Here is a 25,133-nt window from a genome sequence, read left to right on the forward strand (position 1 = left end):
CACACACACACACACACACACGCACGCATGCACGCACACTTACTTATTTAGTGCATTATTATTTAAGCAAACTCTTGCCCAGAGCATCATTTGGTTGTATGAAGTACTTGGTGTTCAGAGTTTGCTATATTTAAATTTGGAGCAAATTCAGGTTCTGATGTGACCAAAAGTTATTTTTCTTCTAAGATTGGTAAGAAGTTTGTAATTTCGGGGTGCTTTTTGTAAGGGTCGTAATTTGCCATAGTATTATGTAATTCAGAATATCTAGAAACTGGGGTGCTAATAATGATAGCTGTTGCAAGCCCATGGCAGTGAAATATTTTCTGTTTTTTTCTGTATTGAAATGTTTGATATGTGAAGAATCAGAACCAGATTTCAAAAATTTAAAGATATTAAAATAAATTAATAGAACTTTACAAATATATCACTTAGCTGGTAGTGTTCTGTCCAGTATTAGTCTCACAGATAACATATGGTTGATGGAATAGTTATTTGGGAAACCAGTGTGACAGGCTTTATTTTCCAGTAAGATCTCATAAGAGGAAAATATTATTTAGACTTTATTTTTAAAATCTAGACTTCTTACTACAACAAAAGCAGAAACTAAAAGTTTTCTTCATCCAACAAATAATTTCACCTTGATCCTTATTACGTGTTACTTCTTACCTCTTATCTGAAATATTTGCAATTTTCCTTTTTTGATACATTGTATTTATGAACTCTACTATTTTTCTGTTCATTTTCTAGCCTTAATGGTTTAATCTTTCCCTCATTACTTGCTCGTCTTAGGTCTGTTTAGCTCTTCTTTTTATGTCCCTAGGATTAACTCCAATATTTTCATAAAATCATAGGATTTAGAGGTTTGAAAATCAGAGTGATCTTGTTTTATTCTCTTTTAGCATTGAGTAAACTGAGTTTCAGAGAGGTTCCACCAACCTGCTCACAGTAACACCTGGACAGATTTAGGCCAAGAAATCTGGTTCTCTGCCTCTTGTGCTGCTGTACTTCAAACTTTGTGGTTTTCTTTCTATTATCAGAAATTGCCTTCATTTGAATAAATGTTTAACCAACATTTAGCTCATCAGGAATGATCTTATCACAACTGACAAAGTCATCTACTCGTTTTATTTTTCTGTTTGAAAAGCTACAAACAACTCTTATGAGGCTAATTCTGAGCCTCAAAACTTAGTTTAGCAGAGTAACTTCCTAAGACTTTTTTCTAAGAAATTCTGATAAAATTTACAAAGTAAAAGTAGTTTGAAAATTTATGGAATTCAAAACTTTATGGGGGAAGAATATTTTACATGATTTTACAATAAGCAGTTCATAATAAAGTGACCTATTTCCCAGTGGTATGTTCATCAATTAAATTTCCATGAGGAAATGTGAAGTTTGAAGTGGAGATCATTGCTTACTTTACACATTAATTATAGTATATAAATAAATATTTATTAACAATGAGAAGCAAATAAACAGATCAGTTCCATATTAATACTGTACCATTTCAAGTTAATCTGATTTAAATGTTATTTTGGTCACACCTGTTATCTGAAGCAACTGAGAAGAAATGAAATTCTCTTTTTAGCAAATGTAGAAAACAAACCGGAAAAATCTATTGTTAATCTACAACACTTGATCCAAATATAATATAGTTTATAACATATTTTTGAAGTTTAGCTGGTAATCAAAGCATTTATTACATTTCTTCAGAATTGAAACATTTGCAGAGTTTAGCAGCCTGCAATCTCATAGATTGAGAGCTTAATGCATAACAAGATCTGAAAAGATTATGAAGGTTCAGCATCATCCTCAGTCAATGCTGATCAAAGAAAATGTGTAAGACAAAAAGGCCCCTAGGAAATGTTACCCTGTGAAATGCTGCTTGCTCTTCTGGAATTTAACACAAAGCTAAAGATGCAGTTCCATCAGAAGTAGCACAGTAATGGCAGCTGGGAATGCCAGCTACAGGAACCAGCCTGTGTGTATTCTCTGCCTCTCTCAGGTGCTCTCAAACCAGTCAGTCATCTCAGATCTCTTTCTCCTCCCCCTCCCTCTCTTCTTCCCCACTTCTTTTATGTCCTTCTTCTCTCCCTCTGTCTCCCTCCCAATGCCTTCATCCTTCCTTCTCTGAGAGAACTCTGTCCTTTATTGGGTCAAGGTGACCTTAAATTCCTCTGCATCATTTTTATATAAAGCTGTACTTTGTCTCTCAGGTTTTCTAGAATATTAGTATTTTTTAAAAGCATCATTTTTACTTTTGCTCTGTATACATTTCAAACATTTCCTTCCATACAGAAAAATGACTTAATATTAATTAAAGAAAACCATCAATAAAACTAATGGAATTTTTCTATCTACTTTAGTAAAACAGTTGTCCACTTAGTACTTTTTTTTTTACCTTATCATGTTGTTTCAGTGTTAAAATCTGCCTATGGTTACAGCACTGATAACCATAGAATTATTTTGAAAGAGTAATTTGGTTTTAGGTTGTTATTTAATGATTATGATTTAGTACAAGGTTCTCTTGGTTTAGTCTTAGAATCCCTGTGAAACTATCTTTTCCATTGGAACAATCAACCATAGCCTAATATACTTTACTTTGTACCCCTCTCAGCCAAGTTCTGCCTGCATTAACCAGTTTATTCTATGACAAGTTGCTTAACAGATGTCATTCCGGGGAGAACAATGAAGCCAAATACTTGTGCAGTGGCTAACATTACTCCAACTTTGATCACTTTTGTTCGGCACATCAGTCTGGCATTGTGCTTTATACCAACATAACACTATGGCCAGAACATGCTTTTCAGGCTTAGAATCGCAAAGGAATGTTATTTAATTCAGTGCAGTTACAAATGAGTTAATGAAAGAAGAAAAATACTGTTTATTTCATAATACCATATTGTTGTGTTTGGGAATTAAGGTGGAATTTAAAGAATCCTCCTCCAAAATCATTGGTTTATATACTCAACCCAGAGTATTTGCATATTCTGTCCAGTACTGGCTGGGGTAGCTTTGCCTCAGTCTTCCCAACACATACAAATATTTGCTGTGCACCCCCCCCCCCCCAAAGTAGCTGGTGAACCTTGGTGTATCTAGACAATGTAATTGCAAAATAACTTTAAGAAAGGAATTTTTTTTTGGCCTTCAGCCCTGCAGTCTTCTCATACTCCCCTATTCTTTCACTTTCTTTTATTAATACAATGTTTCGGGTTTATGGAACACCCTTCTCCTTAAAAGTACTCATGTTTAAGCATGGCAAAATAGTCTTAGCTAGTGGAAGTGGTCAGAGGTTGCATTTGGTTAAATCATTGTGTTGATAATGACTAATGAAAATTTTCAAACTTTAAGTGACTGACCAAAAATTACTGCATGGTAGACTGGCCATTGCTCAGAACCATTGACAAAAAGCTGTTTGTTTGAATCGAGTGGGGATCCAGCCATGCCCCATGCTCCTTGGTTCTCATTTACTCAGTCTTTTTTCACAGGTGTACATCAGAGATTAAAATAGATTGAGTTCCATGTTGTGTTTTTGTTTTTTCCTTTCCCCAGTGAATATATCTCTCTATTTCAGTAGAAAGGTAACTTAGCTGTGTTTAGGTATAACAAAGAGAAATGTGATACAAAGTGTTGTAATAGGGAAATATGATACTTTAGACTTCTGCATTTTAAAAACATAATGAATACTGCTTGTTTTCCATAGTGAACACAGGGTAGGGCAGAAGGAGGTGTACAGTTGTGAGTACGTGAAATGCAGGCTTTATTCTTGCATTATTGTTTGTTAATTATTGCATTATTTTCCGTATGAGCAACTGTACACTTCCTTTTGCCCCACCCTGTATTGTGTAAACCATTCAATACTAGCTTCCTTTGTCACAACAGGGTAACTCTATACTAACCTGAAGAGTTAAGACAGATAATCTCTCCATTCTTAATAATTTACTAATTTATTTTTAAAATATGGAACTAAATAGAATTTCTGTAACCTATTTAAAACTGAAGAGATACTTCCTAATTAGTCGATAGCATAGAGTTTAACCTTCCAACACTTTATTCTGATAAATTACCTAACCTCCTCTCCCTCTAAAGTGAAAGGTATGATATTTTATTGAATGTTGAAAAGTAGTTTTTCATCTTTAACAGTATTTAAAATGAAAGGTATCATTATTGTAGTTTCTTTTTAGAAAGGGCCTAAAGTAGTGTGTGAGTAGATGGTTCTCAGTTAATAAATATTCTGTTGAAATGCGTTTATGTGGGATGCTTTCAGAAAAGTAACCTGTGCTGCTTTATTAAGTTTTTGTGGTTTCGAAGCTTATATCACATAATACAGAAACTTCAGGTTTTTCCTCACCTGTTTCTGCCCACCCCTCCCAAGTCACTTTCTCTCTCCCATGTAGAAACTTGAATTATATCTTGAGTCATTTAAATATTACATAGATTATTAAAATTTATAATTATACTCTGTCCTAGTTGTGTTATGTACTGGAATTTTCTTAACTGAGAAGAAACTGCTCTCCAGAAATATCTAAAAGCAATTGGCAAGGGTGTCCTTTTTAAATTTTCAATTACAGTTGACATTTGATATTATTTTGTATTAGTTTCAGGTGTACAACACAGTGGTTAGACAATCATATACTTTACAAAGTGACCCCCCGTAAATCTAGTACCCATCTGGCATCATATGTAGTTATTACAGTATTACGGACTGTATTCCCTGTGCTGTGCTTTATGTCCCTGTGACTGATTTGTAACTACCAATTTGTACTACTTCAATCCCATCACCTTTTCCACCCATTCCCACAATCCCCTGTGGGAAGGCAATCCCCTACCTTGCCTCTGGCGGCCATCAGTCTATTCTTTGCAAATTTCATTTAACCTTTATTGAGAATCTGCTTTTAAATTTGTTTAAATTTTTTTTAATGTTAATTTTTTAGATTTTATTTATTTATCTTTAGAGGGGAAGGGAAGAGGAGAAGGAGAGAAATATCAATGTATGGTTGTCTCTCAGCTGGGAACTGGCCTGCAACCCAGGCTTGTGCCCTGACTGGGAATCGAACCGCAGTCTGGTTTACACGCCCGCGCTCAATCCACTGAGCTACACCAGCCAGGGCTGATTTAGATTTTTTTTACAAAACTTTTGTGACTTGTGTTTTTCTAATTTCAAATTCTTGTTTTGAATATAGAAGAAAACAGAGGAAATACAGTGTATATTATTACATAAATTGACTGGCAACTATCTTAAGTGATGTGGAAACCCTATTTTTAATTGCACTGTCTCTTTCTTTTTACAGGTAAAAAGAAATGTGTATGACCTCACAAGTATCCCTGTTCGCCATCAGTTATGGGAGGGCTGGCCAGCTTCTGCCACAGAGGACTCAGTAAGTGACAGTTGACTTGCCAGTTTTATGTCCTCCTCTCTCTTTTGCCACTTCCTGTCTAACTGGCTCTGATAGTAAGCAGAATCAAATGCTTTGAATGTTTCATTGAAAAAATTTTATAAATCAGATAAGGTGAAAGTAAGAGTTGTAATAATTTGCACTTACTTGTAGAGCAGATAAACCAAGTGTTCTGTTGATATTATATCATAAAGTTAATGCTGCTTGATTTGACTTAAAAATTTCCTTCATCAAAAGAATATATTCAGCTATTACTGATGAAATGTCCCAAACACAAAAATTTTCTCCCTAAATTGCAGATATCTCAAAGTCAATCTAATCATTACATATTTAATTTTCAAACTACATTTTCTGTTATATAGTTGTACTTAAGAATAGTTAATCTTTTAGCCCTGGCTGGTGTGGCTCAGTGGTTGAGTGCTGGCCTGCGAACCAAAGAGTCACTGGTTCGAGTCCCAGTCAGGGCACACACCTGGGTTGTAGGCCAGGTCCCCAGTAGGGGGCGTGTGAGGAGCAACCGCACATTGTTGTTTCCCTCCCTGTCTTCCTCTTTCCCTTCCCCTCTCTCTAAAAAATAAATAAATACAATCTTTTTTAAAACCCTTAAAAAATAGTTAGTTTTTACAATTAGTATAAATAGTTTTCTATTCTTAAGTATACCCATAAGTTTCACTACCATAAAAACCCAGAAGATTTAGTGTGTCATTTTTACCTATTATGTCTACTTATAATGATTTTCCTGTTGTAAATTTTCAAACTTTTCCTATCTCTGACCTATTTCTAAGTGATTATTCTTTTCCAAGAGAGTCAGTTTTATCATCTAAGAAGGCCAACTGCATTATATTACGGCCACTTTTACCCATAGGCTGTTCTAATCAGATACCCATTGTTTTTTAAAGTGAAAAGTGAGACTGTTTCAAGAATTCTAAAGTTAATAAGGCAAAAAAATTGAGACATTATAAACATCTTGTAATAATAGATACCCAAATAGTAATAGAAGAATTGAACTACCTTTTTACATTTTTTAGTAAATCTCACACTTCTGTCTGGATAATGGTGGCTATTCCTCCAGAGCTGTCACTGCACATGTTAATGTGAGGGAGTTCTTTGTGGGAGGAAGAAACGTTTTTAAACAGTTTGTTTATGTAGATGCTACTAGAGTCTTATTATTCCAGTGTCTAGACGCTCTACCTTTGAAAAATGTTTTGTCCATCATTACACTAAAACTATCAGTGGCAAAACTTTGTTTTGAAAGTGAGCCCTTCTAGGAAAAAAAAAAGCTTGTGTATAAGCATTTACATTTATTTCTAAAAAACTGATTTTAGCCCTGGCTGGTGTAGCTCAGTGGATTGAGCGCGGGCCTGGGAACCATACAATCGCGGTTCGATTCCCAGTCAGGGCACATGCCTGGGTTGCAGGCCAGTTCCCAGCAGGGGACTCATGAGAGGCAACCATACATTGATATTTCTCTCCTTCTCTCCTTCCCTTCCTCTCTAAAAGATAAATAAATAAAATCTTTTAAAAAAATAAAATAAAATAAAAAAACTGATTTTAACCTTGGTATTATAGTCTATCAATAGAATTGTTAGCTGGTTGTCTGTGGCTAATGGTAGTGATGTGGTTGTTGGTTTTAGTTTGTTTTTCTTTTTCCCTGTTAGAGTGAGAAATTTGACAGAAAATATGCTACATTTAATTTTACAAAAATAAGAGATTAATTTTACTTGAGACATGAATAAATCAGAAATGTTCTTAGCATTGTCTAATAACTACTTCAAGAAATAATAACATTAATAAAAGAAAATAATTAAAATCTGAGCTGCCCACTTATATTCACTGAGCTTTAGTTACCTAACTAATTTGCATTGTTATTATGAGGACTAGCAATTATAAATATATAGTACCTGGCTCATAGTAGTCACTCAGTAAGAGTTAGTTTTATAATTAATATTAACATAACTCAAAAAAAGATCACAGCAAGAATGGGCTGGTTTAAGTAAATGAAATGGGTATCTGAGATTTGCTTCAAAATAACCTATGGAGTGGGAATATGTAAGTAAATTCAAGTTAGCCATCTATTGATCATTGTTAAAACTGAGTGATGCGTATATTGGGTATATTATACTATTCTCTAACCTTTTTATATATTTGAAAAATCTCTATAATCAAAAGTTAAAACAGAAATAATTGTCTGGTTTCAGAGCAAGAACATAAGGTAAAAAATTCCCAAAATGTGGAACTATAGGGAGATGGAAAAGCCAAAACTGATCTTGGATTCCACATGGTAGAAACCAGGTTGAAATAGACTAATCAGATGTAATTTCCAAGAGTGATAGGCAAAGTTAGACATATTGTAAATTCTTTTGTAGCATAGTGCCTTACACATTCTAGGTGTTAGTCATTGGATTGTGAGGACATGATGTTTTATGAGGCTCACATTTTAATGATCGTCATAACATTTACATTTTTAACAAGAGTTATAATGTAATTTCATTACTACCGGAGAATAGGAAAGTGGCTAAAACTCACCATTCAAGGCTATAATGCTACCTAGTGCTGTATCTAAGTCACAGCAAACCCAGAGGGAATCTCCATTAAGAGGCTTGATTCTTTTTGTCTCATTATTCCTGTTTGCACCTTTTCTCAGAACCTGTGAAATGATGCCTGCCCACACCTCCCAAGAGCAAATGTTGCCATATTGGCAGGATGTTGCCTTGAGCTGCATGATTTGCTACAACAAAGATGTTTAGGGCCAGGCTGTTTTCACTGGTGCCATAGCAGATTTCACTAGCTCCAGTGCTTGAGCTTTGGCAAAAATGGCTTGTAACTGTAGTCTTCTAAGGAGATCCTAGCCAAGTAAATGCCATGGAAACTTTCTTTCATTAGAACTACAAAAACTTATAAAGCTGTGTTTGTAATATGTATTGTTGCAGGCGATGATTTTTTTATACTTGCTTAAATCACTCAAGTAGAGGCATCTGCTACAAAACAAGATCGTCCTCACAGCTTGGGGCATGAATTGGGTACAGCTGAGAAATGTCAGCTGTGTAAACAGCCTGAAATGTGTTACCAACAAAAGTATAATTAATTTCTTTCCAAGACAGTGTGCCATAACTTAATACTTAGAATGGTTTAACTTCCAGAGAAAGCACCTGAACATTTTCTTCCTGTGCCAGAATAGAGAATTGGTTATAAAGGTCATTAAAAGTGAGGTTAGTCTGCCCTTTTCCTGCTCAGTTGCAGAGATTTGCGTGGAATATAGTATAGTTAACTTTAGGTATCAGTGGCTTCCATGAATTTATGGAAATGTCTTAGATCAAGAAGTTAATGGATTTGAGATGTTGGAAGTGTACTAAAATTAGAGTATGGCAATGGTAGTGCAACTGTAAATTTACTAAAAAAATCATTAAACACTTTAAAGATGAGTAATCTTTATGGCATGTAAAGTATACCTCAATAAAGCTATTTTTAAAAGAAGTTAATGAAGAACTAGATTCAAATACTTTTTTATTTATGTTTGTATGTTGCATGAGAAATACTTTGCCATACACAGGCTATGTTTTCTTCACTGTATTTCTCATTAACCTTTGACTTAGCACATAGGACAAAGAAATAAACTTATAATTAGATTATTATAACATCTTGAGTCTCTTCTCAACCTGATAGACTAGTCTCTTGACATATTCAGCACTACTCAGTGAAGTCAACAATCATTTAAAACATTGTTGCCCCATCACCCCTCAGAGTTAAAATATTTTCTTTGCCTGTAGTTAATACTCTAACGTGGTATAGGATACTGCATGAACTGTCAATAACTCTTTGAGTTCCTTTTGCACTCTTTTACCAGGGAAGTAGGTATCTAAAGCTTCACCAGTAGGGGATGTTTTCATGCTGTGACATGAGAACAAGGAGTTGCAAGGAGGCGAAATCTCATTTTACACTTTAACAAGGATGCTCTTGGTTTCCAGAGAGTAGAAATAACTTTAACACTGTGAATTATGTCTGGACACCTTATTACAATGCAGATAATATAAATATATGCAGTTTATAAAGTTCTAGGTTTTAATAATGGTTATGCTAGGAGGGAAATTCCTTCAGTTGTTAGTACTTTTTTGTTGTGTGCCGTCCCCCCGCCCTTTTGAGATTACTAGTAGTTCTGTTATTGACTCGGGGATGTTAAATCAGAATTTGAGAAATTAGGATTTTAAAAATCAGAGGTCTTCAAGATTGTGTTGTGAGTCAGAAAGCTACTTTTTTAAAAAATATTTTATTTATTTGTCTTTAGAGGGGAAGGGAAGGAGAGGGGGAGAGAAATATCAGTGTATGCTTGCCTCTTGTGTATCCCCTGCTGGGAACTGGCCTGCAACCCAGGCACGTGCCCTGACTTGGATTCAAACTGCAGTTGTTTGGTTTGCAGGGCCGCGCTCAATCCACTGAGCTACACCAGCCAGGGCAGAAAGCTACTTATTTATACTCTCACATTAAAGAGATTATTTCTAAACAGAACAATTACACAGTGGCTTTTCTGTAATATAAAAATAAAACAAAACCACACACATGCCACTTTCCTTTTTTGAAAATAAAAAAGAATTTGTGAATGAGAGAATATCATCTATTTTATTCCTTCAGATAGGAGCCATTTTCTTCTGTTTCTTCTCCCCGATATATTGTGTTTGGCAAGTATCAAATTATGGATATTCCCTAGTACTGGATCCTTGTCCCCCACTTTACAGGAACTGCTAAAAGATACAGACTTTCACAATTAACAGCATACTTACCTTACTATAGCTACCTACTAAGCAAACTCACAAGCCTCCAGTATATTCATTTCATCAGTTATTGCAGGGTAAATATTTCTGAAGTACAGAATGAATCACATTCAACCTTGCTTACTTATCTTCAGTGGCAATGTAGTACTTGCTGATTATGTACAGATTTTTATGCTGACTTTTAAGACCCTTCATTCATTGGTCTGAAACTTCCCTTCCACGTTTATTCCTTCATACAAGCCCAAAGTAAATGCTCAATAAATATTTCTTGGATAATTGATTGAATGTGATACTCCATATATTTCAACTTCAGCAAAATACTCATTTTTCCATTCTTTAAATATACTTAGTGCTCTCTCCCAGTCTGTGTCATTTAGTCATACCGTTCCTTCCACCTAGAATACCTATAGTAATTGTCTGCTTCGTTTAAGACCTTTCTTCAAGAAGTTTTGCCTGCATCTCTCTTCCCATGCCACCTTCTTCAACCCAGTTAAAAATTAGTTGATATTTTTATTCTATGTAAACTATTTTCATTTTTCCTTATTTTGTTTTTACCTCCCTACTTTCCAGTTTTGCTAACAAATGGGAATGGTGAAAAAAAGTCTTCCCAGAGAAAGGGACATGTGATTACATTTTAATTTGTGTATAGTAGTTCTACCTTATCCACTGGGAATACATTCTAAGACCCCCAGTAGATGCCTAAATCTGCAGGTGGTACTGAACCCTGTATATACCACATACATTTTTTTCTAATCGTACATAACCTTTCACTTAAAGGAAACACTGTATGGCATGTGTTTGGCATATCTGAATTGCTACCATCACTACTCTTGTACTTTGGGACTAGTACTAAAAAATAAGTGTTACTTGGAACACAAGTACTGTGATATCACAGCAGTCAATCTGCAAACTACTAAGGGATAGCAGTTTGGGATAGCTACTAAGTGACTAATAGGCAGGCAGCACATACAGTGTGGATATGCTGGACAAAGGGATACTTCATATCCCAGGTGGGATACAGTGGGACAGTGTGATATTTCATCCTGCTACACAGAACAGCATTCACTTAAAACTTATGAATTGTTGTCCTGGCCAAGTGGCTCAGTTGGCTGGAGTGGCCCTGGTCCATTCCCAGTCAGGGCACACACCTAGGTTGCAGGTTTAATCCCTGGTTGGGGTGTGTACAGGAGGCAATCAATTGATGTTTCTCTCTCTCTCTCCCCACCGCCCTTCTTTCAAATCAGTAAACATATCCATAGATGAGGATAAAATCAATAAAATTTATGAAATTTTTATTTCTGGAATTTTTCAATTAATATTTTGGGACCGTGGTTGACCACAAGTAACAAACTGCAAAAAGCAAAACTACAGAAAAGGGGGGACAGTTGTACTTGAGTTTTTCCCTTTTGTAAACTCGAAAAATTGGAAGCAAGAACTGTTTCCCTCATCTTTGTATGCTATGCAAGATCAAACATAGTGTTATATACATTCACTCATTTGAATTGTTAAGAACTCCACTAAGTTGGCATCTATGAAAATAAACAACCTAATAATGAATTTGTATGATCATAGCAACTTGATAAACTGAGAATTAGGTTTATTATTTTTCTAATAATAATTAAATTACCAAAAGTCTTTAGTGGCAAATAGAATAACAGATGTGGGAAGGGGGCTACAGTGAGCTTATTTGTACTAATTTGTGTGTGTGTATGAAAGTGTGTGTGTGTGTGTGTGTGTGTGTGAGAGAGAGAGAGAGAGAGAGAAGTGACCTGACCAATCCAGATTTGTTGACTTCCAATATTGCTAGTATTTGGATAAATTTCTTAGTGTATGGATCTCAGTTTATTCATCTGCAGAATGAGGGTGGTGTGAACACCTTTGAAACTCTATTGTGAAGATTGAGTTGATTACATAATAGGTTGAACCATATCAAATTGCCATTCATCAAGGGAAAATGATTGAACATTAGCAATTTCATATGGTCTTTACCTAATAATTTGTAAAGTACATATAATGCATGGTTTGGCAATTGTGACTGTCAGCCCAGACCCACTCACCATCTGTTTTTGTAAATAATGTTTTTTTGGAACATAATCACGTCTATTTCTTTATGTATTGTATACAGTTGCTTTTACACTATAACAAACAGGAGGGATGTTTAGTTGCAGCAAAACTACATAACCCACAAAGCCTCAAACATCTGCTGTTTGGCCCTTTACAGAAAAAGTTTGCCAACCCCTGGTGTAATATCTGGCATTTAGTAGGCATTCAACAAACACTAGCTCCTTTCCCCTTGAGTAAGCACCTTTTTTATATTGCATACACATGCAGAATCAGAAGCATTTTCTGAGTAGGTTCAGGGTCATCTTATGCTATTTAAATTACTATGTTAGTCTGTCCTATGTCAGACAGATTCAGGCAATCTTTGGACATTTTCCCCGGCTTTTTCTTTATTTGGCCAGGTCACGGATAATGTTGCTTCTGAAGGTGGTGAGACTCAGTAGCTTCAGACGGTTCACTGCCCTTGTCAACATGTAGAGTCTTTTACAAATAACACAGGCAAAGACTAAACAGATGGAAAGAACAGCTTTGAAAGCAGTAAAAGAAAGCCTGAGTATTAAAGGAATGAAAAGTTATGAAATGGTCTATACCCTTAACAGGAAGAGTGAAAAGTTTGAGAGGGCGGATGAAGCATTCTGGGGACGTATTTGCTCAGTCTGTATGAGGGAGAACACATGGAAGTGAGACAGCCTCTAAATAGGAAATACAAAAGGCATGAAGAGCTGATGCTGTAACTCTTGATTTCATTTTACTAAAATCATAAACCTGTATACTGCAGCTTCTGTCCATGAAGGGGTAACTGCAGTGGGAATTTTATCCCACATGTAAACAACTAGAAGGCTGGATGAAATATGTGAAACAGCTGTTTTCAGGGACTAGACAACAGGTAGTAGAGGACTCTGAAGGACAGAACGAATGAGGTCTGTGGTAGTCTTACAATCTGCCTGGAGGCAGTTCCTGGTTCCCAGAGCAGGGAGAAGAAACCAGAACAGAACCTGATGATTTTATGTAGTTTGAAGAGACAGAGTGCAGTTCATGGTGGTCAAGGCAGTTAGACTTTGCAAAGTAGAGTGCTAGCAGAGAAGAAGCTCCAGAAAACTACACACACACACACATAGGTTTGCCCTGGTCTTTAGCTGAATACCAGTCTGTGCACGCATAGGGTAGAATTCTAGGAAGCTGGGCAAAAAGCAACTGCCAGGTGAAAGAACAATTAACTGGGAGCTAGTAGGTATGCAATTCTTAGAGCTCACACAGAACTAGGAACAGTTTGAGTCCCACCAGCCATAGTAGATACATCTCAGTGAATAGCTGTGGCGTTTAAGAGATACCCCCAGAAGAATCAAACATTGGCGGAGTGGGTAAAGTAGTCTTAGAGTGAGGGCTAGGACTCTAGAGCTGCCCTTTTATAAGCATAAAAACAACTTTCAAAAGGAACAAGCAGATTAACAGGTACAGTACCTGTAAGAGCAGAGTCCAGCATCCAATCAAAGTTACTATGTGTATGGATAGGAAAATCTAACCGATAACCAGAAGAGAAATCAGTCAAAAGACATAGACATAGAAGTGACTTAGAAAATGAAGTTAGCAGGCAGAAATTTTATTATGAATATGCCCAAAGATTTAAAGGATGAATTTAATGAGGAGGGAATAAATATATAAAATAGAATAACTTCTTATTCTAGAGATAAACAATGTAATATCTGAAATGAAAATTTTTCTGGATGGGCTTAACAGCATATTAGAAACTGCCAAAGAATAGACAAGTGAACTTGAAGATACAGCAGTAGAAACTATCTAAATCGGTGCACAAAGAAAAAATCAAGAATAAATGTATAAAGTATCAGTGACCCCTGGGAAAAATTCAGGCAGCTAAGAGGGAAGAAAAGACATGGTGTGGAAGGAGGAGGTTAAAAGCAAAAAATATTTGAAGAAATAATTTCTGAAATTTTCCCTTATTTGCTGAAAACTATAAAACTTATAGATACAAGAAGCTTAATGAATAGAAGCTTAATCAAAGAAGCTTAATCAAACAAATGGTTCAAGAAGCTTAATCAAACAAATGATGATGGAACAACTGAATATCATTAAGGACAAGTTCAGCCTTTACCTTATCTCAAAATGGATCATAGACCTAAATGTAAAAGCTATAGCTGTAAAATGGTTAGAAGAAATATAGGAGAAAATCTTTTAAGACCTTGGGATAGGAAAAAAATTAGATCACTAAAAGCCCTCATTATAAAAAGAGTAAAACTGATAACTTGGACTTCATTATAATTTGCAATGTTTGCTCTTCAAAAGATAGCATTTAGAAAAAGGAGACGGGGCAACATACAGACTAGAAGAAAGTGTTTGCGAAACACATATTTGGTAAAGGGCCTGTATCCAGGTTTTATAAAGAAGTCTTGCAACTAAATCATAACACAAGGGAATTTTGGGAGGTGATAGAAATTTTTGATATTTTGATTGGGGTGGGGGTGTGGTGGATACAAGAGTGTGTATACATGTTAAAACTCCTTGAACAAGTGCACTTAAAATGAGTACATTTTAACTAATGGATTAGGATGAATATTTGATCTGAAACCATACTGGTAAATGAGAAGGTGGAATACAGAAACAGTATTCAACTCCAAATTTGCTGCCTCCCTGGTGCCAATGCTCTTTCTCTTGTACCATGCTGTTTCTTAAGTGTTTTGTATTTCTCAACATAGTTCCAATATTATCTATTTTTTTTCCAGTTTGCACTCTTACTGATTTGAAGCTGTACAATTATTCAGTAAAAGGTGGAAACAGAGAAACAAAATCGGCCTTTATTTTCCTTTCTTAGGTTACACGTATGTGTCACAAATATAAGTGAATTTAAAATTTTCAGTCTAGCACTTTGTATGTGTGTATGTTCTTTTTTTAATTTCTCTTTTTTTAAATTTGTTACTGTTCAATTACAGTTGTCCCCATTTTTTACCGTTACCCTTCCCTGCCTTGCCCATCCCCCCTCTCCCACAGTCAATCCTCCCTGCAGCCTTCCCCTCCTCATTGTCCTTGTCCGTGGGTCTTTCTGCTTGTTCCTTGACTTGACCCTTCCCTTTCTTTCCTGTTATCCCCCTCACCCTGCTTGAATTACTATCACTATTATTATTATTATTATTATTATTATTAAATCGCCTTATTATTAATGAGGTAGGGAATGAGCAGCAATACTCACAATTTTGCTACCCACAGTTACTTAACAAAGTTCTAGGTAAGTATATTAAGACTCATTTATATAGCGATTTGTAGTTTACAAAGCATATTTCATATTCATGATCTCATTTGAGCCAAGTAGTAAATAATTTTTGATAGGAATAGTATGCAGTGGAATACATTTACTATCTGTTATTGCAAATTTTCCTGAGGGTTACTTCAAACCACCTTTCCTTCCAACTAGCTCTTAGAGAAGAGTATTTGTAATAACATATTTGTTTACATATACTTCTCTTTATGAGACTTTGAGCTCCAAGAGGGCAGGAAGCAGGTCATATTCATCTTTGTGTCTCAAGTGCCTAGCATAGCCCCTGCCACAGAGTAAATACTGAATAAATGTTTCTTGTGCTTATATCGAATGTAACACTGGAAAGTCAAGTGACTGGCTTTAAATTGCAATAAATAACTGCTAGCCCAGCACTCCAGTACACATTACTGCTCTCTTCAGAGGCACCCGTACTCTTTAAAAAAATGCAATAAAACAAGCTCTTTTCCTCTGTTATTGACAAGGTCTTAATGGAACTTTTGTACCTGGCCCTATTCTATAACTGAGAAATGGAAGGTTGTTTACAATATGTATGTGTACTAGTTAATCTCTGGCATTTATGTTTGCAAGTTAACATGTTTCTTACTGCATTCGAACAGCTGTAACATATGTGATAAGATTTCTTAATAAGTCATTTTCTTGAGTAATGGAAATATGAAGGGTAGTATTTTTAGCTTGTTAAGTTGTGCTTTTAGACCCTTGGGTTTCAGATATAATCAATTGCCTATAATTTTCTATTTGACAAATTTAGTGAAGATAGCATTATAGCCTGTTTTGGAGCTAACAAAGCTTCCATGACATTTTTGTTGTACAAAAAAGGGGAAGGGGGATGAATTTTGCAATTGGATCTATTTGGCAAATTTTTTAACTTTTCTAACCCAAGGAGAAGGCTTGAAATGAAAATTCATGCAATGTATGCCTTTCGAGCTCAAGGTGACTTAATTCATAGTCAAATCAATTGCTACTCCACATCATGACATTGTTTAATATTCTACATGTAGAATATATAAGGTTGTTTTTGATAACCATCTATAAGAGTTTGTCGGTACTGATTGTTCCCACAGCCAATGAAAGTCTTTTTTGTTCTTTTATTTTATGTTTGTTGACAGTTGTGATCAACACGGAATAAACTGCTTTACAGTTTATTACTTTCAAAGTACAAATTTGAATGCTGTGGATTCAGATGTATAAAAGAGATAAAATTACAGACAGCTTTGAGTGGCAGTTACACATCAAACCTCACGGGGGTTTGACAGGCAACGAATATCGTTATTAGACGCTTTTTCCATAATTGCTGACATTTATCCAGTGTTTCACAGTATTTGCTAATGTATTAATGCAGTCAATCTCTGAGAGGCTGCACATGCCTTTTTAGCCCTGGCTTTTATGGGATTCTGAAATTCATAGACCCACAGATACTTATTCCCTGCTGGTTGCCGTAGTGACAGAGCTCAGAGATAAGCCAAGACAGAGCCCTTTTGTGATTGCTTTTCAGGTGACATTCAGCGGCAGCTTGAGTAGAGTGTCCTTTTATAGTTCCTGTAATTCAGAAAATGATAACAGCTTTTTGCTGCTTACAAGAGAAGTCTGTGGACTGCTCCCGGTGGGATTTCGGTTTGCTGTGCCACTTCATACCAACACCAGCCTGATAAAGTTCTTATTATTGCGGAGATTTCAAAGTGCAAGGGGACTGAATTAATTATGACAGGTTAAGAAATACATGCTGATACTACAAATAAAACTTTAAATAACCAATAGATCTTCTCCAACCATATGTAACAAATTAATTTGGACATTTTAAGTTAGTAGTGATGATATACTTAAGAACTTGCTTAGCAAGTAAATGCACCTGATTTCTAAATTGCTTGTGAACCATGCTAGCTGTTTCATCTCCAATTTTAGGAGTTTTCTTTCATATCAGTATGTCATTTCTCATTTGAAACTGTTGCTTCAGCATTTTATTCTTTTAGAGTCAGAGAGCTTTATTTGGATATGTTTTTAGGGTTATTATATATGTATTCAGTATTCTCAGCAGTGGAATAATTAAAAATGAATGTTTTAGAAGTAGCAGCTTATATCAAGTGCTTCAAATTCAGAAGAAACCATTTGTGATGGTAGAGCCTGGTGGGGATGGGGGCAAAGTCAGTTCAGGAGATAACTGGAGAAAATAGAACCTAGAAAGAACATTGATATCCCAAGAAGCTGCGTTTTCCCCCAGACTCTTAAAGCTGGCTGAGTTAATAGTCTTAATTCTGGAGGAAGAATTCCAGTAACAATGGCTAAGTATGGGAAACCTTGAGAGCTGGAACCAGTGTCTGTGCACTTGATGATTATTGAAAAGAGGCAAAAAACCAACCAAACAAACAAACAAAAATCCCACCAAGAAGCAGCAGGAACACTACCCCAATTTAAACCATGCAAATCTGAAAGGAGGTATGAAGGACTTAAATGTCTTAGCCCTAAAATTTAAATGTAATTCACAGTTAAGCAGGAAGCAGGTATAAAGAGCTGAATAGGGAAGTAACTTGAGACTCTGAAGAGATGGAAAGTTTCTAAATTGCTGGTGAACCGTGCTAGATGAACAAGTACATGGTTAGCACATGAATGGAGGCTCAGAAGAGAAACCTGGCCTAAAAAATCGAATTGGTTATCTTGGATCAGGTATGCAATTGAAAAGCTGGAGCTCTGATTTGTGTTACTTCTTTCTCACTTTTTAGTCTCATTTAGAGCAGATGTAAACTCAACTCTCATAAAATTCAAATATTTGTAATTTAGACAAAAAAGATAACCTTCACACTAGTGACAAACAAGGGTGACATTTTCAAATCATATTTCATAGACCTTTGTCAGTACTGTGTTTACCCCATGATGTTCTTTTTTTACTTCTTATGGTCAACTTAATTATTCATCATCTGCTTTGATATACTAACTAATAGAAAAAGCAAGAGAGAAGAGAAATTTGTAAGAATTGTGTTATTGTATGATGTGCTTTTCTGTGCTGCAGCTATTTAGGAGTCTTTCTCAAAGTTTAGTCATCCACTGAGATCTTAAGACTATATCATTCCCATAATGTTTTAGACCTGATAAAGAGCAATTTCTAATTGTTACTAAAACAAAAGATAAAACGAGCAAGTAAACAATACCCCCTAAAAAAAAGACACCTATAGGATGGGGAAAGGGACAGATTAGCCTTTAAAAACTATAGAGATCCCTGTTTTAAAAAAAGGTTATTATATTCAGGGAATTAGTTTTTTTACTAATGTGACAACTTATCCTCTGAATTTAGAAACTCAAGAATTTCATTATAGTTTTTGCCTCTGATACTTTCAGATGATTGTAAAGTCAAAAATAATTTAATGAAAATTAATTAATGTTTTTCAGTGTGACATCACAAATTTTGCAGTGAGCACTCAAATAACTTTAAAAAATTGAAGTTTAGTTATTTTTATACATGTTACAATTAAATATGTAATGCCTTTGTGACTTGACCCTTAGAAAGTAAAAAGAAAAAGTCTACATAAAATGTAACCATATCTCTTGATCTCTATAATTATTAGTTGTGTTGTTATTAATAATAACTAATAACAGGAATAATATCTATTATTCTACTTTGTCTTAGGCATTTTGCTGGGCCTTTATATGTTTTATCCCTAATCTTCCCATTATCAACCCTGAAAAGTAGATGTTACTATCCTCATATTTACACTTGAAGGAACTGAGGCTGGGAGTTGTTTAGTAACGTGCCTAACAACTCACAGGTGAGAAGTAGTGGACAGGGGATCCTGGCCCTGTCCAGAGTTGACTCTGAAGGCTATCTCTTCCCACTAAGGTTTATAGGGATTTCCATTTGGACCTTAAATCTAAGTTCTTATTTTTCCTTTCCTGGCATAGTTCGTGAAACTTTACCTATTAAGAACATTCAGATGTTTTTCTTGAATAATCTGTATTGTCTATTTGCCTCAAGTTCATCTTAGATCTGTCTGGGAACAACAATAACATTAGATAGCACTTAAAAATACACTATATATTTTGGCAATATTCGTATAATGGTATAACTCAATCTTCCTAATGACTCCTGAGGTAAAAGTTATTGTTCGCCCCATTTCCCACATAAGCAGACTAAGGCATATTCATATGACCTCATAATTAATCAGTGGCAGTGGTATTTGAACCCAAGTCAACACATCTCTCGTAATAGCAGATGACCAGTGATAAGACGTCTTTAAAAGCCTACCCATCACCTGTGTCCTTCACCGTGCCATAACGTTCAGTGTGGAGCAGCTCAAGAATGAGCATGCCACATTCGTTGTAGCCATAATTCCACTTTCACCGATTGTGAGTTGGAAGTGGAAACTAGATTTTCTATAGTTTACTATGAAGTGTGACCACTCTGTGCACCATGTCTACCAATTCTCTTTTCCTTTCTTATGGTTTCACTGATCTAGAGACAGTTGGCAAATTTCATTGCTCATTAGCTTTTTCTAAAAATATTTTATTTATTTATTTTTAGAGAGAGGGGATGGGAAGGAAATAGGGAGAGAAACATCAATGTGTGGTTGCCTCTCACGTGTCCCCCACTGGGGACCCGGCCTGCAACCCAGGCATGTGCCCTGACTGGGAATCGAACCGGTGATGCTTTGCTTCACAGGCCCATGCTCAATCCACTGAGCTACACCAGCCAGGGCTCATTGCTCATTAGCTTTTAACGTCCAAAAGTGAGGAGGTATCATCCTTCTAGCTTTTTCTATCTCTAATATTAGCTGAGGATTTACCAATTAATGCATATAACTCCAGAAATGATATTGTGTTAATCCTCATTTTAAACATGGAAGATACTATGGCTGGTTATTTAAAAGCTTGTCCATGGCCACAGAGACAGAATTGAAACTTGAAAGCTCCTTTACATTGAGCATTGGAATATTGCTAGTAGCCCAGTCCCACAGTTTCAAATCACATTCTTTGCAGCAAAAGAGCACTGGATTTAGGGGGAAGGGGCTGTCAGAAAACCTTGCTTCTAATCTAAGCTGAGTAAGATCATCCCTTTACCTGAGCTCTGTACCCCATGCCCTCTGTATTCTCAGAACAAGGCGTTTTCAATAATCTCTTCTTTGGTATTTTTATTAATCTCATTATACTAGATATTCTCTCTGCATTTAAACATCAAAAGCCTTTCATCTTAAAAGAAACACATATATACATACCATTAAAAACCGAGACAAAAAAATTCTCCTTAACTTTAGCTACTACTTTTTTTCCTTATCGCAGCCAAAAGTCAAAAATAGTTGCCTGTAGTTAACATCTCCGTGTTTTGTCTTCCACTAGTTCCTTAACTCAACCACTCTGATGTTCAGTCTAACCAGGTTAACTTTTGTTCAGGTAGCAGTGACTGCCATGTTGCTAAACCAAGTAGGCCTTACAATCATCATTGTATTTCTTAGCAGCATTTTAAAAACAATTTATTGAAATACATTCATTCAGAAAAGTATACACAAATGTACTGCTTGGTGAAATCAGAAAGTCAATACCTTATAATCAGCATCCACATTAAGAAACAAAACATTTTCAGCATCCCAAAAGCCCCTCTCGTGTTCATTTTATCCAAGAGATAAGACTATAGATTAGTTTTGCCTGGTTTTAAACATTTGTAAATGGAACTGTACAGTGTGTGCTCTTTTTGTAGTGTGCTCCTTTCTCACTTCTTTTCTTCCTTTTTCAGCATTATGTTTATGAGATTGATCCATATTATATATAGTTATAGCTCATTTTCATTACTTTATAATATTCCATTAAGTGGATATTTCACATTATTCTTCTTTTCTACTATTGCTGGAGCAAGCGTTTGGGTAGTTAGCCCCACTGATATATTTTAAATACTTCTCAGCAGTATTTTACCTTATTGAAAAGTCCATCTTGAAATTATCTTTTCTTGGCTCCCAGTATACCATACTCTCCTCATTTTTCCATTGCCTCCGTGGTGCTCCTTTCTTTTCTGTCTTCTTTGGAAGGTCATCCTTCTCTACCCAGTCACTAAATGTTGGATCTCCTAATGGCTCTGTGTATTCATTTTTGTCTCATCACACCTACAACTTAAATTATTACCAATGTGACAGTGATTAACAAATTTATATTTCTAGCATAGTCTTCCTTTGTCAGCTCCAGAAGAGCCTTCTTATCATCACCACTTAGAGGCCCCAAAGGACTGTAATTTTCACATCCAAAATCGAATTCATGGTCTTGCATGGCTATACCTGGTTCCCTTCTAAAGTTTCCTAATTTCATGAGTGACATTACCATCTACCCACTTCCACAAGCCAAAGAGGAGTTATTCTTTTTTAAAAAATATTTTATTTTATTTATCTTTAGAGGGGAAGGGGAGGAGAGAAATATCAATGTATGGTTGCCTCTCGTGAGTCCCCTGCCGGGAACTGGCCTGCAACCCAGGCATGTGCCCTGGCTGGGAATTGAACCGCGATCGTGTGGTTCGCAGGCCCGTGCTCAATCCACTGAGCTACACCAGCCAGGGCAAGAGGAGTTATTCTTGATAACCCAGATGTGAGGGCAGTCTGGCTGCGACATCTGTATCACTCCATTGATCACCAGAGTTGATAGCCCCCTCCCTTGCTGACCTATCAAATTATCAATTCCTGTCAGTTTGAGCTCCATATCTCTTATTCATTTGTTTCTATCCATTTTCATAGCCACCACCCTAATATAAGCTACCAATTTCTTAAATTTGGATTATTGCAAAAGCCAGCTAATTATGCTCCCGTAGCCACTCTCATTGTCCTTCGATACACTCTTCACACCACATCAGGATAATCCTTTTTTAGAAAGGTGTATATCCGCTCATCTAATTTCCCTGGTTAAGTCTTCCCAAATGAAGACCAAAATCCTTAACATGACCTCCCAGGCCCTATGTAGTGTGATTTCTACTTACTTCTTTAGTGTTGTCTTATTTCATACTGCCTCTTGTTCTCTAGCTATACTGTTCTTCTGTCGCTTCTTCTAAAGTGCCATCATTGGGCCTTTGCAAATGCTCTTCTCTACCTGGAATAGTCATCCTTCCGTGAATCTCTTCTCTTTTATTCTAGCTCCTCTTTCCAACTCAACCATTTCTTCAGGGAAGCCATTCTTCCATTGCATTTACCTCAGTTGTGACTTTATATTTAATGTAATTATTTCCCACTTTACACTGTAAATTCTGCAAGGACAGATGCCTGTTTTTGTTTACCATTGCATTATCTAATGCCTTCTGATAGTGGGTGCTTAATAAATATTGGTTGAATGAATAAATGTTTCTGAGCTTCAGTTTCTAATTCTTACAGTTACCCACCATTATTTGGTCTGCTGGTCTACTTGTTAACCAGATCATTTTTAAGGTCAGCTGGTACTCCTTTTTTGACATTTTCCCTCAAAGACTCCAGGTAGCTATTTTCTCCTAGAGCATTTGTTAGGAGATTCCCACATTGGTAGAATTAGTTACTTACACTTCTTAGGTACAGGTACATTTTACCACTTGTTTGTGAACCCCTCAAAGGCAAGGATACTGTTCGTTTTCTCTCTCTATCCATGGACACATAGCAGATAGTTGATATTTGCCAACAGGATGATTAGAGGAGAAGGCTGACCAGGAAAAGTGAGGAACGGTCAGACTTCAAAGTGTGAGAAGATGTGCGAGGTCAAATTCATGTTGTGTAGTGAGTTCCTTCCTTCTGTTATTATTGTTTAGAGCGAGGTCAGCTGCAGGGTTCTGGTGCTGTAGGGAGAAGAGGTACAGTGCATTTCTTATTGCGTCGTCAGTATCAGCTTAGCAGTCATAAGCTGTGATAAAAACACATCTTACTGTATAGCACTTGAGTTTTGCTTTGAGGTCTTGTAAGGCAACCAAGGTGAATACACATGAAAAGTTGAAGATATGATAATGCTGATGTTACCTAGTATATAGGATGAGCCTAGTGAGTGTTGAAGGAATAAAACCATTCCTCTGTTATTCAGTTTGAAAGTCATTTCACGTGGACTAATTCATTTTTTCCCACAGTTTTTTAAGTTAGGCAGAATAGTTATTATTTTCTCTTACAAATAAAGAAAATAAGGTTCAGAGAGGTAAGTGGCTTTGGGAAGACACCAGGAAGTTAGAAAGTTGTGGAGTCTGAACTAGAACCGCTTTTTCTGACTTGTCTGCCAATGAGAAATGCCATGCGGTTGGCTGCTCCGGCACAATGATGCCATTTGTGCTTTGATCTGTGAGAAAATTTTTAACCTGGGCCAAATTTTCTGAAAACTTCTAAACTGTGGTCAAAGTGGAACATTGTCCTTCAGATGCCAAAATTAAAATGAACGAATATCAATTAGCAAAGTCTTCCAGTGCTGTTTACTCGGTATGGGCTGACCCAGGCTTGATGCATCTGTTAGCTAATTGATACCTGAGGCTCCGAGGAGGTGCAAATCGGTACAGATAAGGTTCAGTATGGTTGGGAGATGGTGGAGTAGCAGGGTCATGGTTTAGGAGAAGATGGTATGAATGAGCCTGGGGTGTGGAGACTAGGGTACAGTATGGAGTAACCAGCTCCACCACTGTACCCGGGTACGCAGAGCTATACTGTCGAAGGTTCCTCAGGGGAGCCAGAATTCCCTTTCCTCACAGGATCCCCAAGGACATCCCACTCTGTTAACAGAGTATAGATCACTACTATTTGCCCTTTAGCTGCCTGTGTATGTCTAACATGGCAGCCTACTGATTCTTCAGCCCCAAGGAGCCAACCTTGGTCAATGCCTCCTGAGTTAGTAAAGCAAGAGGGTGCTTTCATTATCCTCCTTTCCCATCAGACTTCACCTAAGACCAGCTAGAGCATAGTATCTCCCCCACCCCCCAACAGGCCATAACTGAGTAAAGGTTTTAGTTTTAGGAGATTGGAGAAGGTCAAGTTTGGGTAACTTGTTCCTGTCAGGATTGAATGTGATTTAGTAGGGAAAAAGTTTATGGGCTCTTGGACTAAGTGGTGGTGAAATATGGGAGTATATTGAACACGAGACTGTGAAGAGAGAGGGTGGGACGTTAGGACAGTATGGCGATCGACTGAGGGGGGTGAGAGTGTGGGGCTGGGTGGAGGTGGGAAAGCAGGGGGGTGGGGGAAGGCAAGAACAGTTGTAATGGCATAAACAAGAAGAAAAGTGTGGTACATTGAAACCTGTAGGCCCAGCTCATAGTCTTCCCTCTGCAACTTGTTGCCTGTTTGACCCTGGGTAAGTCATATAAGGCCTCTGGACTTTGGTTTCCTTAGCAGACAGATGAGTTATATTAGAAAATATGAGTTATATTAGAGAAATGAGGCCATGTAATGGAAGACCTTAAAGTAGCTTTAGACAGATGTACTAATTTTGTGAAGACTGTTTCCTCATCTGTCATGTGGGAATGTTAGCAGCTTTAGGATTAAATGAGCTAATGACTATGAGTTGCCTATCTAAATAAAAGTTAGTTTCTTTTATATGGTAAACACATACAGATTCTGGAATCAGAACAACTTGAATTAGAATTAAATTTCAACACTATCAGGAACAAATAGTTTCTCAGGGCCTTCCTGAAACAGCGGTAATAATACCTAACTCAGAGCCCTGTCTTAATGGGGA

General features: G+C 36.5%; 1 protein-coding gene across 1 annotated transcript in view; it reads left to right on the forward strand.

Annotated features, from left to right (window-relative positions):
- The window catches only part of FAF1 (Fas associated factor 1), a 432,339-nt gene that overhangs the window by 235,927 nt on the left and 171,279 nt on the right, over nucleotides 1-25,133 (forward strand). Inside the window, exon 8 of the mRNA XM_037043313.1 lies at nucleotides 5,289-5,375. Coding sequence (XP_036899208.1) covers nucleotides 5,289-5,375 — 87 coding nt within the window. The remainder of the gene's footprint in view (nucleotides 1-5,288; nucleotides 5,376-25,133) is intronic.

This window comes from Sturnira hondurensis, unplaced genomic scaffold (assembly GCF_014824575.4).
Source record: "Sturnira hondurensis isolate 20B ecotype Veracruz unplaced genomic scaffold, ASM1482457v3 Scaffold0004068, whole genome shotgun sequence".
Taxonomy (NCBI): domain Eukaryota; kingdom Metazoa; phylum Chordata; class Mammalia; order Chiroptera; family Phyllostomidae; genus Sturnira; species Sturnira hondurensis.